Raw genomic sequence first — 17,959 nt, 5'->3', positions numbered from 1 at the left:
TCAAAGTGACATGGTGGAAGATCACTGAACCTGGAATCAGAATATCAGGTTTTGTATTCCAATTCTGCCAGCCATATACACTTGAGCTCGATCTCTTAAATTCTCTGAGTCTGATCATCTAGACTTCATTCAACATTTATTTCCAGAATGTAGCTCCCTCTGTCTGCCAGAACAGAGGAGGAGCTCAATTATTCATATTTTATCAATTCTAAGACATTGATTTCCCCCCCGCCTTTTAAAGCCTCTGAAATTGGGATACATTTGATAGGGTGTCATGATTTATTTGGCAGTAATCTTTCTTTCTTGGTGGCATGTCAAATAGGCACACCCTCAACGGTGTCCTAAATTCGAAGAAATACAGCGTGTTTATGAAATGAATTGATGGAGGCGGGTGTGGAAGGAATGGGGATGTCCCTAGTGCCTCCTGCTCAGCCTCCCTCCACTGCCCACAGTTCTCATCTAAACTCCTTTTTAAAGATATAAGGTTCAGCTCAGAAAGTGAGAAGTGACTTGCTGAAGACCTTGGAGCTAGTTAATGGTACATCTGGCAGTAGAACTGAAGTATTCTGACTTTCAACCAATCCTCTTCCAGATCATAGCTACCTTCACCCTTACAGTCTTACTTTAATAACATAGACTTCTAAGGACATTTGCAGATGATGATGGATAATCTCTTAAGCTACCAGAAACTCAGTCACTTTTTAATACCATCTTTTTATATTCTGATAAAGTCTAAAGCTGCCCAAGTCCTACTTTTTTCTCATTCAAATTAAACAAAAAAGGTAAATAAAATCAAGATTCTCCCCTTTTCCTTCTGTAATTATTCTCAATCCTGGCAAGAAAACCAAGTTAATTGGTGTCTCAATGAAGCCACTTATCTTTGACTTTGTTATGGTATGATTCCATGAATCCCTTTACCTTGTTAAATAAATTAGCACAAATCCAATAAGTTTACTTATTAAAATAAGCCCGTAGTATAAAAAAAGTACTTTAAAAATGCCTTTCGATTGGGTTTTGTTCTGCACTTTGCTTTTAAAAATTAAAATAATAAAGCTATACAAATCTGATTTCATAACACATACAGAAGAGTATTTTTTCTCATTATTTTCATGGTTTATGAGTTCGATTCATCTGTTTGATCTAATGTAAGTCATCTATGGGACTTTCAGTGCTTATATTTCGTTGGAGACAGAATTTTGGAGTCATTCTCTCAGTTCAGCCAGGTAACCTAAAATATATGTGGGCTGCAGAGATGTTACCAATAATTACACAAAGATTTTTTAGTCCCCTAGTGCTTCACATTAAACAATTTTTTGTGCTTTCCTGACATACACTAATCCACCCCACCACTGGGAATTTGAAACGTTTCCAGTAATGGTCACAACATCCTTTATATCATATTAAAAAAACCCCAATAATATAAATGTATATTGTTAATAGAATTATAGAAATTGAGGTAGAAAATATTATTATTCCTTATGAGTTAGTACTTGACATTCTTGCGGAATTGAATGAAGATATTGCTATCAAGTAAACATATGAGTATTTCTGATTTCTTTTCTTGACAGTATTTACGTCAATCCCTGTGTGTAAGCTTCTCATGAATGTGGCAATGCATTTATCCAAACTCTTCTAGAATCTCTTTCTTATTCTCTCCTGTAAACTGGGCAGACTTTGGCCACTATGCAGAGGGGTTTTCTTTGAGCAACAGGTTATCAGATATTGATGAATTGCTCTGGCAGGTTTGAGAGGCTTGAGACAAGTGACTCTCTGATTACAAAGCTGGCACCTGACATCTGTCACTTTGAGGAGGAACTAATGGCATCTAAGAAAGCGCAGCCGGCCGCTCTCGGTGGGCCCCCTTCCATCAGCAAGTTTGGTCTTGTTTATTACAACAAAGTTGGCAGTGAATCTGGATAATTTATGGATGACTTATATGCTCTCGCTACTCTTTCTCTTTATGAATAGCAGCTGTTTTCCTTGTGGCATAAAATCCTGAAGTTTAACACTGAAGTTTCATGCTACAGTGTTAAATAGTGAATGCTTTTGGAAGCACCTAACTCACCCTGTTTCAGGAAAAAGCAAAATGATCAGTATCTAACTTTTACAAATTCCTGGGACTGGAATCTGATCTTGAGTATCAAAAATTTCAAAATTATATTGATTAAATACCGTTAGTCCTGGTATTCAAGCCTGCCAAATTATCTTTTAACAAGTCTAGGAATGAAGAATATTCTCAATATATAAGTGATTTATAGAAAGCTATCAATTGTCAGGGAAGAAAATCATGTTTATACATGTGACATCAGCTTTATTTTGTGGCCTTGATACGGTCTAGATAGTTTATAAACCACCTTGGGAAATACATTGACATTGTCCCCTATGTACATACGTTGCCACTGGGGGGAAATATGTTTGTATAGGCTACATAAAATCGTGGTAAATATCAGCTTGGGAAGTAGTAATATAGGTTCCATAACTCCCCCACTTAATTATATTCAAATAGGCATAAAAATATGAAAATACAAATGGTAGGAAAGGGAAATAAAAAGGACTAATATATCATATTGGAACAGGTGAATACCTCTGAAATAGTCACCAAACACGACACAGTATTTTTTTCAAATGGGGTAGGGTACACGCAAAGAATTGCTGGAATAAGATATCTGAGGTCTTTTTCACACTAAAATGTAATTTTTTTTTTCGGTGATAGCATGTGTAGCAATTGGGGAAACTTTCCATAGTGACCTGTGCTTCATGCTACTTTGATCCATACTTTCCATTCCCACGGAAGCATAGGTTGAGTCTTTACTACAAATGGTGACAGGGTCTCGGAGGAGAAACACATTAGGGAGAGAATAAGGTGAGAAAAAGGGCAAAGTTAAGAGGGAAAGTCACAGGCTCTTTCTTAGTGGTGATTAGCTTAAAGCCCACAGCTTAGACTGTTGGCAGCCAGGTAGCTGTTTCCCTGGTAACAATTGGAGCAGCAGAGTTATCGAAATGTGATGTTACAAAAGCAAAAAGTAAAATTCACTATTTTGCTTGTAGAGCAAAAGATCCAGTGCATTTACTATTTTTTTTTTTCCTGGAAAAGTTAGGTTTAATGGGGTGGGGCATTGACTATCCTTAATTTTGAAAAAAGAAAAAATTGGGGTATAAAGCTGTTAGTGGAAATTTCTTTTTCTTTCTTTTTTTTTTTTTTTTTTGGAGACAGAGTTTCATTATTTTCTCTCAGGCTGGAGTGCAATGGCATGATCTCGGCTCACTGCAACCTCTGCCTCCTGGGTTCAAGCTATTCTCCTGTCTCAGCCTCCTGAGTAGCTGGGATTACAGGTGCCTGCCACCACACCTGGTTAATTTTTGTATTTTTAGTAGAGATTGGGTTTTGCCATTTTGGCCTGGCTGTTCTCGAACTCCTGACCTCAGGGGACCCATTGGCCTCGGCCTCCCAAACAGCTGGGATTACATGTGTGAGCCACTGCGCCTGGCCTGTTAGTGGAGATTTCTTTTGTTCCTTTTTTTTTTTTTTTTTTAAAAAAAAAAAGGATACTAGGTTCATAGGCTTAACATTAATCGTGAATTGTTAAAACTGGAAACCAAGATATCCAGGTTACACCAAAGTACACGTCACAAAATTCAACCAAATCAAGGTCCACAGGGCTTTACATCTTTCTTTTTTCAATTTTAATTTTTATTACTTTTTTGTTTTACTTTAAGTTCTGGGATATGTGTGCACACCGTGCTGGTTTGTTACATAGGTATACACGTGCCATGGTGGTTTGCTGCACTCATCAACCTGTCATCTACATTAGGTATTTCTCCTAAAGCTATCCCTCCCCTAGCCCACCACCCCCCGACAGGCCCAGGTATGTTATGTTCCCAGGGGACTTTAAATCTTTCAGAATCCTTTTGAGTTAATGCGCAAATAGATTGTGCTGGTTTATTTTTCTACCTTGTGGAATGCCTTGGCCTCTGGGGATATCACTGAGGTATCAAAGAATATCAATTGAGAGAGAGGTATAGAGGATCTCAGATACATGAGTTTATTATGAATGTATAAATGGCTTTTTGGAAAATAAGGATGACAAATATTGACCCAGACTGCCAGTAAGTGTTAAGGATGGGAAGGCTATAGCTAAAGGTAGAAGGTCTCCCTTAAGTTTCTGTGTTTTAAATTCTTAGGAATCAGGTATACTGTTTCTCTCAGGAAACATAAATACTGATTGTATTGTTCATTAGTGTTTAGTAAGAAAAAAAAATTATGGATTTTTATGAGCTCAGTCTCTACATTGAATTAGTAGTTAAGCCATGGTTTTTCACCAGCTTGAAATGCTCATGCCTGCACAAATGTCAAAATCATGTAAAATTATTCAGAGGATACCATAAATTTGATAATCTATTCTAAACTGGTTTAATCTAGAGATGTCAGCTGGATAACAATTATCAAGTGGAACTGTAATTAAACAAACTCTCACCATCCAAATTGTTTATTATATTGTGCCATTCTGTGAACAAATAATCTAAGATGTTCTGGTTTATATAGGCATATTTCACATAGCAAGCGTGGATAAATTCTTGATTTATATAAATGATTAAAATGCCTAGTTCCATATATAGAGAGACTATCATGACATTTCAACATAATATAGGGAATAATTTTTATTTGGGAGAATATCAGCATAACAAGCACCTCACATTTTTTCTTCTTACAGTACATGAAGATGATGGGTGTGAACTCCTGCAGCCATTTTTTTGCCTGGCTTATAGAGAGTGTCGGATTTTTACTGGTTACCATCGTGATCCTCATCATTATACTCAAGCTTGGCAATATTCTTCCTAAAACAAATGGGTTCATTTTGTTCCTGTATTTTTCGGACTACAGCTTCTCGGTTATTGCCATGAGCTATCTTATCAGTGTCTTCTTCAACAACACCAACATCGCAGCTCTGATTGGAAGTCTCATCTACATCATTGCCTTCTTTCCATTTATTGTTCTGGTTACAGTAGAGAATGAGTTGAGCTATGTAGTCAAAGTGTTCATGGTAAGTCAACTGTTGGAATGGCAGAGTGGGAAATGACCGTTTTTTGTTTGTTTGTTTGCTTATTTTTGGATTCTCAAACTGGAAGTTCACTTATCTAAATTTGAAATTCAGTGAAAGCAAAGTAAGCTCAATGTCCTAATGATAGCTTTTCCTACATCATTGTATACCATACAAGACAATGAAGAGCTTACAAAACCATGATATGTGATACTGTTAAGAAATAGTTCCTAAAGAAAGAACAGTTAAAATGTCATACATCGTGTTTCAGAGGTCGTCAAGAATTCTGACTTCTCTCTGGTCCAATTCCTGAAACATCTTGGAGCCTCTGGTATTGGAATTATTCTCATATGTGAACAATTCTCACGGTTCTCATGACATACAATATAGCTTAAATGTGTAAAGACAAATGCACCGACAGCATGCAATCAACCTTAAATTCTTTTCTGCTTTTTCAATTCAGAAGCACTACATTAATTTAAGAATTTTAATTAAAGCATTAAGATTACTGACTGAAATTTAGAAAGCAGAAGCAAATTTCATCATATTAAAACTTTGCTATTTATGGAAATAAAAAGTAATGAATAACTTTAGCTAGCATTGACAACTTTGGGTTCAAACAATATTTAAATTTCTAATTTGTTGCAATTATCAGTATTCAATCAACTGATATTTTAGTATATTTTTATTCATAACACTTCTATACCTGAAATAAATGTATGGAGTGAAAACACCTTCTGGCCCTTAATGTTTTCAGTAAATTTTAGTCTTAATACTGAATTACTCCATAATTACCTATTTTATTACTTGTCAAGCAACATTTAATGAGCTCAAATGTATATTTTGATTTTTTAACAAATGGTTACAAGTTGTAATTTTCCTGTTTTTGTTTTCTGCTGTTCCCTCTGCTCTTCCTTCACAGTTGTAGCGTGGTTGGTAAGGGATTGCTGTATTTTTAAATTTGCTTAGAGAATGAGCATCAATTTTATCTATACAAATGTCCAAACTTTTAAGTATTTTAGGATCCCTCTGGGTGAAATACATGAAATCTACAAGAACTATCATTGTTGTGTCCTTTCTTCACAGAGCCTGCTGTCCCCAACGGCATTCAGTTATGCGAGCCAATACATTGCACGATATGAAGAACAGGGCATTGGTGGGTCCCCTTTCTTTAAAACTGGCTTTTGTCTTTCACAACTGTGCTGTGTGTCACAGAAGAATAAACACTCATGTTCACTTTTTAGGTCTTCAGTGGGAAAATATGTACAGCTCCCCGGTTCAGGATGACACCACCTCATTTGGCTGGCTGTGCTGTCTAATCCTAGCTGACTCTTTCATTTATTTCCTTATTGCTTGGTATGTCAGGAATGTCTTCCCAGGTATGAATATGCTTCCTACAGATATATGCTTTTTATGTGTAACTTCAACATAAATCAACTAATAATAAGTTCTAATATTTTATTTGCACAAATTTTTTAAATTAAAAATATATATATAGATATATATTTTTTGAGATGGAGTCTCCCTCTGTTGCCCAGGCTGAAGTGCAGTGACGTGATCTAGGCTCATTGCAACCTCCACATCCTGGATTCAAGTGATTCTCCTGCCTCAGCCTCCCAAGTAGCTGGGATTATAGGCATGTGCCACCACGCCCAGCTAATTTTTGTATTTTTAATAGAGCTGGGGTTCACCATGTTAGCCAGGCTGTTCTTGAGCTCGTGATCTCAAGTGATCTGCCCACCTTGACCTCCCAAAGTGCTGGGATTACAGGCCTGAGCCACCATGCCTGGCCTTTAATTTTTTTTTTAATTAAAAAAGATCCTATTTGCCATATATAATCTCCAAAAAGAAATACTCAAATCCCAAAGCTAACAAAAAATCTTCAGGATGAGATAATATACTGCTAAATTTCCTCTCAGATATTCCTTTAAAAGATGGAGTGAATTAAGAAGCTTAGAATAGTGTCAAATCAATCCAGTCTCTCTAAATAGGAGTGTGAGATATTATAAGGGAAAAACCAAATCTCCCAATTCTAAGGAGAATTTACCAGATTCTAAAGGAAGAAGACAAGTTGGGTTACCCTTCTAGGTCTTAGTCATCCTTTCTAACATGCTTAGATAGTTTTCCATTTAGCCCTACTTATATTTATGTATTTTTTGATGTTATAAACGAATAAAAGAACATGATTTCATTTATGTAAGATCTTTGTGAAAGACAAATAGATAGAGACAGAAGGCAGATCAATGATTGCCTGGGATGTGGGGTGGGAGCAGGGATTATCTGCAAATGGGCATGAGACACATTTTTTTGAGTTATAGAAATGTTCTAATATTGAATTGTACAACTTCATACATTAACTAAAACTTATCTACCTGTATACTTATAATAGGAAGACAAGTAGGCCAACAGCATGCATTTTTATGAGAGAAATGATATGAAATTATATGACTAAGTTTTAATTATGTTTTTCTAAATGGCAAAATTATCCTTTCAGTCATGGATGAATATGTCTATACATGTCTGTTTAGACCCTTATGGGGATTAAATTGTGGCATCTTCTGGGCTGGAAACCCAGAATCTGGATCTGAACTAGTCTTATCATTGTAAAATCACAACTTGTAGCATTTATTTCATAGATAAATAGTGGCTTTTTCCATTACAATAAGTGTACAGTTAGATAAGTTTTAGTAAATGTAAATGAAGCTGCTTAAAAACTAATCAGCAAAAAAGTCATCTTTTTTTTGATTTACTTTGGAAACTGAGACCACCTTTTAGTTTTATATAGTGTCAAAAAATAAGGCCGGGCGCGGTGGCTCACGCCTGTAATCCCAGCACTTTGCGAGGAGGGTGGATCACGAGGTAAGGAGCTCAAGACCAGCCTGGCCAAGATGGTGAAACCCTGTCTCTACTAAAAAAAAAAAAAAAAAAAAAAAAAAAAAAAAATTAGCTGGGTGTAGTGGCACACATCTGTAATCCCAGCTACTCCAGAGGCTGAGGCAGAGAACTGCGTAAACCTGGAGGGGTGTATGTTGCAGTGAGCTGAGATTGCGCCACTGCACTCCAGCCTGGTTGACAGAGTAAGACTCCGTCTCAAATAAATAAATAAATTAATTAATTAAATAAATAAATACATACATAAATAAAACTACTTCCTAAACCATACATAGGATCTACTGTTTTGTTTCTGATGTTTAATGTTAACAGTCAACTAAAACTCACTTTTCCTGATACATTTTTATTCCAGGGACATATGGTATGGCAGCTCCCTGGTATTTTCCAATCCTTCCTTCTTATTGGAAGGAGCGATTTGGGTGTGCAGAGGTGAAGCCTGAGAAGAGCAATGGCCTCATGTTTACTAACATCATGATGCAGAACACCAACCCGTCTGCCAGTAAGACAAGTCGGTCAACAGCATGCCTTGTTATGAGAGAAATAATAAGAAATTACATGACTAGTAGTTTCAATTATTTTTTTCTAAATGGCAAAATTATCATCCTTTTAGTCATGATGAAAATGTCTACACATGTGTCTTTGGACTCCTATGGGGATTAAATTGTGGCTTTTCTGGGCTCATTAGCTCAGTTGGTTAGCATATGGCGCTAATTAGGCCAAGATTGCAGATCCCTTTGTGGTCCAGTTAGACTCACACAGAGAAAAATTTTGTTCCTTGGCCACAATCAGCACCCCTAACTCCAGCCATCTGTCACCAGTCATAAGGAGTAACCAAGTAACAAGTATCAGTAATTTAGCATAACCCATCCTAAATACTGGAAAAATAGTTCAAAGCTTATGTCTTCCTGATGCTAGGTGAGTCATGTCATCTTTATAAAGTGAGTACGGGCCACGTAAGTGGTCCTTTTGTGATGCCTGAAGCAGGTGTAGATAGTTATTAATGATCTGGACTCTATAAACTGCAGATCTGAACTGGTCTTATCACTCTAAAATCACAACTTGTAGGCATTTATTCCATAATTTGGTATCATCCTGCCCAACCAGGGGACCAAGCCTTAGACATATCTTTTGACTATTTTCTGGGACTGCTTTTTCCAACAAAGGGTGAAATAAACCTTGGTTCTCCACTCTTATTCATTCTGTAACGAAGTGAGGAGGCTGAAGACTATAATAAATAATTTGTTTCTGGATTTTTTATTTTACTTAGAGGGTTATACTTTTATAGTCTTCAATTTTTAATAAAGATAAAGTCTAACTCTAGCTGCATTACCTTACTTGTGAGTTTACAACTCTTCCCTTGATTTCTCTCCAGGTCCTGAATACATGTTTTCCTCCAACATCGAGCCTGAACCTAAAGATCTCACAGTTGGGGTTGCCCTGCATGGGGTCACAAAGATCTATGGCTCAAAAGTTGCTGTTGATAACCTCAATCTGAACTTTTATGAAGGGCATATTACTTCATTGCTGGGGCCCAATGGAGCTGGGAAAACTACTACCATGTATGCTAACTTTTTGACACTTATTGCCATAGAAGCATATTACAAAAAAATACAGGTTTTTATTTTTTTGTATAATACTAACCTATGTTTATAAAAAACAAAGTTATTACATTTCCCAGATGGAAGAAGATGGTTCAACTTATATGCTATAGAATGGAGTCAAAATCAAATAAATATTCTTGGCACCTCTTAGACAATAGGAAATTCTACAACATTGAGTTCACATTCTTAGGTAGAGACTATTGGTTGGGGCTCATTAGTAACTGATCTCTTTTTTTTTTTTTTTTTTTTTTGAGACGGAGTCTCGCTCTGTCACCCAGGCTGGAGTACAGTGGCGCGATCTTGGCTCTCTGCAAGCTCTGCCTCCCAGGTTCATGCCATTCTCCTGCTCAGCCTCCCGAGTAGCTGGGACTGCAGGTGCCTGCCACCACACCCGGCTAATTTTTTGTATTTTTAGTAGAGACAGGGTTTCACTGTGTCAGCCAGGATGGTCTTGATCTCCTGACCTCGTGATCTGCCCATCTTGGCCTCCCAAAATGCAGTAACTGATCTCTTAAAGGGAGTATCTGCTTTCTGGTTCATCCCTGGTCTCTACCAAGCTTCACTGCTTCATACACCCACCCTGTTTCATTTATTTGCATTTCTAGCCTGGTGTATATATAAGTATGAAATTGCACATCCTGATATAGACACATTTAGCCTCAGCTACTCCTTCACAGGAAACCTTTGCCTTGACTCATAAAGAAACAAAGCAACCACCAGCTATCAGAGAGAAATCAAAAAGGCCAAGAGCAGAACATAAACTGTTCTTTCTCACTCCTCACCTATGTAGCATTTTCCTGAGTCAGAATGGAGAAGAGATTCAACTGTTTTTAAAGTGACATTCTTTTGAATTGTTTTTTATGTGATTTGCTCCAATGCTCCACATTCACTTAGTTGCTGAGTCAGCTCTAAGATGCTGTTGGTGCTCTAGCCCTTGTTTGAGAAAAAGGATCAGTTGCTGCATATCCTACTTAGTATCATCATGAATCAGCTCAGTGACTGCGAAAACACTGGAATTAATTTTTTTTTTTTTTTTGTAAATAAAAGGGGACAAAGGAAGGTCATGAAATGAGTGAGCATATAGCATCTGCTATTTGCATGGCCTGTTTAAAGTCAAAGTTGGCTTTCTAGGGAGAATACAATGACAAAAAGGCCATTTTTTTTTTTTTTTTAACTTTTAAGTTCAGGGGCGCAAGTGCAGGTTTGTTACACAGGTAAACTTATATAATGAGGGTTTATTTTACATATTATTTGATTACTCAGGTATTAAGCCTAGTACCCATCAATTATTTTTCCTGATCCTCTCCTTCCTTCCACCCTGAACCCTCTGAAAGCCCCACTGTGTGGTGTTACCTTCTATGTGTCCATGTAGTCTCATCATTTAGTTCCCACTTATACGTAAGAACATATTTGCATTTGGTTTTCTGTTCCTGTGTTAATTTGCTAAAGATAATGGCCTCCAGCTCCATTCATGTATCTAATAGGCAATAAGAGGCTAATGAAGAAAAGGAACAGAGAAGGCTCTTGAAGAGGCTATAATTTTAGCTGAGAATGCCCCCATTTTATTGTTCTAAATAGAAATCTTTAATATAAAGTATGTTATTTGTATTTCAGTGTTCATATGGGAAAACTGCATATTCCGTTGTTCATAATTTAATTCAGAAGTCTGCAATGCAAGGCACTGATTAGGTCACTGAGACAAAGTACTTAGAAAACAGGACCTTTCTCTTACCTCATGGAGCTCACATTGTAGTGGAGGAGATGGGTATTAAATAATTGCCCAGTTTACTAACTATCTGAAAGATGATGGGGAATTATCCAGGTGAGAATATTCTAATCACAGTGTAGAGAAAAGGACTGGAGATGAACAAAGAGCATGTGGGAAGTAGAGTTAGGAGCTTAGAGTGATGGGTTAGGCAGGTGGTGATGATGATGGTCCCATGAGGATAACGGTGAAAACGGTGAGATGGGCATGTAGTTAGGAGATTAAGATAGGAGGAGAGTGCAAAAATGACTTACGGATTCCAGTCTCATGCAACCAGTATATGAATTTATCACACGGTGAAAGGCAAGATCAATGAGGATGTGGCTTTTAGGGTAAAGATCATGAGCTCAGTTTTAAACATATTGAGTTGAAGGACCCTGTAAGAAATCTCACAGAGAAGTGGTATTGTCTGATAGATATATAGAGCAATCCTGGAGCTGAATAATGAGGTCTGGGTTACAGATGTAACTTTGAGACATGCCAACTTGTAGATGCTAAGGGATATCAGGAAAGTGCATGCGTTTGCTCAAGGAGTGAGAATGTACTTGGAATTTAAAAGCCCAGTCGTGGTCAGGCGCAGTAATCCCAGCACTTTGGGAGGCCAAGGCGGGTGGGGCACGAGGTCAGGAGATCGAGGCCATCCTGGCTAACACAGTGAAATCTCGTCTCTACTAAAAATACAAAAAATTAGCCGGGCATGGTGGTACATGCCTGTAGTCCCAGCTACTCGGGAGGCTGAGGCCGGAGAATGGTGTGAACCCAGGAGGCAGAGGTTGCAGTGAGCTGAGATCGCCTGATCGTTTTTGTCATTGTTACCGCTACCACCACCACCATCATGTAGCATTTATGTAATACTCTGAATTATTAAAAACTTAAAAGTGATTTTTCTTATTCCCATTAAATACCATTTTATTTCATAGTTTGCCCTTGCCTGAGAAAATACACTGTATTTTTTCTTTCTAACAACTGAGATATAGTTAGTCCTAATATCTAGCTTCAATGATTGACTTATACCTAATTTATCATTTCTTCATTTCCAGTTCCATGTTAACCGGGCTGTTTGGGGCCTCAGCAGGCACCATTTTTGTATATGGAAAAGATATCAAAACAGACCTACACACGGTACGGAAGAACATGGGAGTCTGTATGCAGCACGACGTCTTGTTCAGTTACCTCACTACTAAGGAGCACCTTCTCCTATATGGTTCCATCAAAGTTCCTCACTGGACTAAAAAGCAGCTCCATGAGGAAGTAAAAAGGCAAGTTAAGACAGGAATGAGAACCTAAGCTGCCAACTCCTCTCAAAGACCCATAGCTTGGTTGGTAAAGCTGTGGAAATGATACCGATAGGAAATGTTTTCTCACAAAATAATTACTTTTTAGTTTTTCTACTTCTTTAATATTGCAAATATTTAAGGTCATTATCCTTACCGGCCAATTATTACACTGAAATTGTTTAACTCTCTTCATCTCTGGCTCCCATATTGCCCCGAATCCTTTGCTTCTAATCTCCATGGCTACTACACTGGTCCAAGCCTCCTAAGTGGATTCTTGGATTTCACTCATCTCTTGTGAAATCTGTTCTTCAAAGTGCAGCCAGGGTGATCTTTTTCAACTGCAGATCAGACTATGTCACTCCTGGATTTAAATCGTCCAATGGCTTCCTTCCACGCTCAGTATAATACTCAATAACATCCTTATCAAGGCTTAGGAGCCTTATCAAGCCTTACAAGCCTTATCAAGCTTTATCAAGGCTTACGAGGTCCTAAGTGACTTGCCTCCATTCTCACTTCTGATTTCATGTCCTTCCACTCACCTCCACATTCACTCTGCTCTAGGCTCACTGGCCTAGCTACACACATGACTATCGTAGGCCTGCTCCAGCCTCAGGGCTTTTTACTTTCTCTTCCCTCTACTTACAGCATCCCCCACCCAGGTGGCCATTTGACTTATTCTTGGTCAAATGACCACTTTCCTGGTCTCTGCCGAAATGTCACTGTTTCTGAGATGACTGCCGTATATAAAACTGATGCCTAAAATAGCATGTCCCAGCCACTCCTTATCTTATATTCTCTGTTTTATTTTTTTAGTTGCACTTATCACCACCAAAACTTACTTGAGAATATATTTATTGACTGGATTTCCCTATATCCCTCCCAATACACACACTTACTAGAATATAATCTCCTTATGAGTAGAAATTTTATCTGTTCACTGCTTTTCCCAAGTTTGTAAAACACAGCCTGGCACAAAATAGGCAGGCACTCTCTAGATATTTGTCAAAGGAATGAATTATATATTCCTTTGTTTTTTTTTTTCTGAGTATTAATTTTGTACCTCCAATCAGGTGATAAATAATAGAAAACTATATTATGAGTCCTCAAGAGTTTATTGTACCTTACTGAGCACATAATAGTTATTTAGTGAATACATATTGATTAGGGTTATTGTATGTTTCCAGTACTCAAATAATATATCTGTAAAAAATAACCATCACACATTATTTTTGAAGGACTTTAAAAGATACCGGACTATATAGCCATCGTCATAAGAGAGTTGGAACGCTGTCAGGAGGAATGAAGAGGAAGTTATCTATATCCATAGCTCTCATTGGTGGATCAAGGGTAGTAATTTTGGATGAACCATCTACTGGAGTTGACCCATGTTCTCGCCGAAGTATATGGGACGTTATATCCAAGAACAAAACAGGTATGAGTAGTTTCTCAGAACTTCTCCACCCAGCAGTCATACTTCTGCCCTCTGGCATATACAAAAGCAAACTGAGGCTGGGTGCAGTGGCTCACGCCTGTAATCCCAGCACTTTGGGAGGCCAAGACAGGAGGATTGCTTTGAGACCAGCCTGGGTAACACAGTGAGACCCTGTCTGTACAAATAGTAATAATAATAATAATAATAATAATAATAATAATAATAATAATAAAAAAACAGCTGGCTGTGGTGGCTGGCATGTGGAGTCCTAGCTAGTCAGGAGGCTGAGGTTGAAGAATCACTACTTGAACCCAGCAGGGCAAGGCTGCAGTAAGCTATGATCAAGTCACTGCACTCCAGCCTGGATGACAGAGTGAGATACTGTCTCAAAACAAACAAACAAAAAACAGCAAATTGATGACTTTTCTGTTTATGATATCTTTTTAAAATTTTTAAAATTTATTTGTATAGATACATAATGCTTGTACATATTTATCAGATGTAATATCTTTTAAAAGTCTAAGATTGGCTCTTTCTTTTCCGAAGATTTTTCCCCCAGATAACTTTCTGGGTCAATTGGTTAGTGTCTATGTACTGCCCGCTGTGGGTTCAGCATTTGAGCATTTAACTGGCCTTTTTGAGAGCATGTAAATCCAACAGAAGTTTCAAAGTTTAATGCTTAGAGGAGCTAAGAATCTAATTAGAGATACCAAACATACACAAATGAAAATAAACTGAAAACAGACTAAATAAGTGCTAACAGGATGTGAAGTAATGGAGTAATCAGAGTGGAGTGGAATAATCAGAGAGGAATATTCAAAAAGTCTTAAATTACTGCTTTTTCATAACAAAGAAAAGGGAAAAGAGGGAGAGAAACAATGCAAAATGAACCCACGGGAGCAAAACTCTAATAGACTGTGAAGAATTGCCAATGCCCACATGCCAAATGGTGAACATTTAGTCATTCAGCATAATAAAGGATTATTTGCTGTTAATCTGTATTAAAAAATGCCTCCAAATACCTAAGAACACCCTTCTGAGTTTTTCTTTTTTTTTTGAGATGGACTCTTATCTGTTGTCCAGGCTGGAGTGCAGTGGTGTGATCTCAGCTCACTGGAACCTCCACCTCCTGGGTTCAAGAGATTCTCCTGCCTCAGCCTCCCAAGTAGCCGGGATTACAGGTGTCTGCCACCACACCTGGCTAATTGTAGATGGGGTTTCACCCTGTTGGCCAGGCTGGTTTCGAACTCCTGACCTCAAGTGATCTGCCCGCCTCAACCTCCCAGAGTGCTGGGATTAGAGGCATGACCCAGTGAGCCTGGCCCTGAATTCTTGCATCATTTTGGAAGCTCTTTGAGGTCAGTTAGTTTTTCAGTTAGCTCATAAAATGTGACTCTTCTCCTCAGATGTCACAGGATTTACTCTGGCCAACTCTATGTATCTTGGGAACTGTACTTTCATGTTTCATTCTTTGTTGTTCTTGTCTGTGTTTTCAAGCCAGAACAATCATTCTGTCGACGCACCACCTGGATGAGGCTGAAGTGCTGAGTGACCGCATCGCCTTCCTGGAGCAGGGTGGGCTTCGGTGCTGTGGGTCCCCATTTTACCTCAAGGAAGCCTTTGGTGATGGGTATCACCTCACGCTCACCAAGAAGAAGGTGGGAATGGGAGAAAATATACCTTATTATGGCATCATAAATTAAGTTTTATATGAAATAGAAGCAGAGTCTCTCCAACTTTATTCATTGCTAAAATTCATTAGTATACTAGCTTAGTGCTTCTCAAATTTGAGTGAGCATCAAAATCCTGAAGGTCTTGGCTAAAACCCAGAGTTCTGGCCCCACCCCAAGAGTGTTTGATCCTGTAGGTCTGGGATGGGAGTCCAGAATGTACTATATTTCTATTGAGTTCCCAGGTGACGCTGATGTCGCTGGTCTGGGGACTGCACGTTGAGAACCAATGTGCTAGATAAAAAAATGATTGACATCTTAAGGTTACTGATGGAGAATCAGTCTTTTAGTTCTCCTAACATTTCAACCTAGAAAGCCAAAAATTCAATTTTCTGCTTTATCAAAAGCAAATAAAAAGAATATGAAGTCCTGGGTTCACTTTCTGATTAGCACTCAAGTGGCAGTGCAGGGACTGTAACTTACACAGGTCAACGGTACCTTTACATCTTTTGGAGAACAAAAATGCTCACCACCTAACAGAACATATGATTTAAAAATACTGTGCAAGATGTATATGCTATTAGGAAGTTTTCAACTACCTCCATTTATTTTATATCTAATCCTCCTGATGTGACTTAAAAGATATAATAAAATGTTATACTATTAATAGTTATACCGTTAATTATTATACTCATTAATTCAGAAATTTATGTATTAGGTACATTATGCCTTATGATATCCAAGCACTGTCCCAGGCACTGGTGACACAGTGGTGAACTGGCACTATGAAAAATCTCTGGCCTCTTAGAGTTTATATTCTGATGGAGTGTGAGGAATTCAGATGATACAATCAATAAGTAAATTATTTCATATATTAGCAATTAGTACATCACATAGTATCTTTATTTCTATGTTATGGATAGAAATAAAGCAGGGAATGCTGAGTGGGGCAATATTTAAGTAGGGTAATAAGAGAAGAGGTTCTTTGATAAAGTGACAGTTGAGCCGAGAGTTGGAGGTGGTGAGAGAATGGGACATATCGCTATCTGGAGGCACAGGACCACCAGTTGCAAGGACCCTGAGGAGGGGATGTGCCTGAACCCGAAGCCCTCTAGCAACAGAAAAGAAGCCATTGTTGCTAGAGTAGAGCAAATGAGAGGGAGAGGGTTAGAGAAGGGACAGGGTGACATGAAAGAATGGGGCCAGCAGAATAGGGACCCAAGTGGCAAAGGGGTCTCTAGAGCAGTGATGTATGATCTGACTCAGGTGTGGAGTGGCCTAAAGGAGCTCATCACCTCACCCTCTGATTAGGGCCTTGGGGCACTATAGTGTAGAGAGAGGAGAGTGTTTTAATTCCTACTTTTCTCTCTTAGAGTCCAAATGTAAATGCAAATGCAGTATGTGACACCATGGCCGTGACAGCAATGATCCAATCACATCTCCCCGAAGCCTACCTCAAGGAGGATATTGGGGGAGAGCTTGTTTATGTGCTGCCTCCGTTCAGCACCAAAGTCTCAGGGGCCTACCTGTCACTCCTACGAGCACTCGACAACGGCATGGGTGACCTCAACATCGGGTGCTACGGCATTTCAGATACCACCGTGGAGGAGGTATACCTCAACATTTGTTTTTTTTTCTTCAAGCTGATATAACTTGCTGTTCCCTTCGAATAAATATGTGCCATTTTTTCTAAAAAAATATTTTAAAATAAATATTTCACAAAATTAGAAAAACTTAACATTTTTTCAATACTATTCTTATGTAAGACCGAGAATACAATGTTGCCCCAGCTAGACAGCATGTATCTTTTACATACAGAAATATTCACTTGAAGTCAGATGGGAAAAATTTGTCTCAATAAATGTGATAAAAGTTCAAAATCAAGGGTAAGCTTAGAAATGAGAAAAGATATGCACTTTTCATATTAATGAAGTGATCTGGCTTCTCTTTCTAGGTCTTTCTGAACTTGACCAAAGAGTCACAAAAAAGTAGTGCTATGAGTCTTGAGCACTTAACGCAAAAGAAAATTGGGAATTCCAGTGCCAATGGCATCTCAACTCCTGATGATTTATCTGTGAGCAGCAGCAATTTCACCGACAGAGATGGTATGAATCTAATGTGGATATTTTGTTTAATTCCAATAGATGACATAAATGAGAAAAATCAGAGACAGACTTTGATTTTTAAAAATTCAACTCTGAAGTTTCATTCTAAATTCAAAAAAAACACTAAGGAAATTTAAGCCTCCTTTTTTAAGATATAAAATATTCATTAAACCAAATC

General features: G+C 38.1%; 1 protein-coding gene across 1 annotated transcript in view; it reads left to right on the top strand.

Moving 5' to 3' along the window:
- Positions 1 to 17,959, top strand: part of ABCA12 (ATP binding cassette subfamily A member 12) — a 208,128-nt gene that overhangs the window by 142,078 nt on the left and 48,091 nt on the right. Inside the window, exons 24-33 of the mRNA XM_038001573.2 lie at positions 4,713 to 5,042; positions 6,126 to 6,195; positions 6,284 to 6,418; positions 8,284 to 8,430; positions 9,304 to 9,490; positions 12,338 to 12,556; positions 13,810 to 14,006; positions 15,504 to 15,664; positions 17,050 to 17,286; positions 17,631 to 17,781. Of these exons, the coding sequence (XP_037857501.2) occupies positions 4,713 to 5,042; positions 6,126 to 6,195; positions 6,284 to 6,418; positions 8,284 to 8,430; positions 9,304 to 9,490; positions 12,338 to 12,556; positions 13,810 to 14,006; positions 15,504 to 15,664; positions 17,050 to 17,286; positions 17,631 to 17,781 (1,834 nt within the window). The remainder of the gene's footprint in view (positions 1 to 4,712; positions 5,043 to 6,125; positions 6,196 to 6,283; positions 6,419 to 8,283; positions 8,431 to 9,303; positions 9,491 to 12,337; positions 12,557 to 13,809; positions 14,007 to 15,503; positions 15,665 to 17,049; positions 17,287 to 17,630; positions 17,782 to 17,959) is intronic.

This window comes from Chlorocebus sabaeus, chromosome 10, assembly GCF_047675955.1.
Source record: "Chlorocebus sabaeus isolate Y175 chromosome 10, mChlSab1.0.hap1, whole genome shotgun sequence".
Classification (NCBI taxonomy): Eukaryota; Metazoa; Chordata; class Mammalia; order Primates; family Cercopithecidae; genus Chlorocebus; species Chlorocebus sabaeus.
Note: the sequence above shows the minus strand (reverse complement) of the source record. Positions and strands in the feature narration are given on the sequence as shown.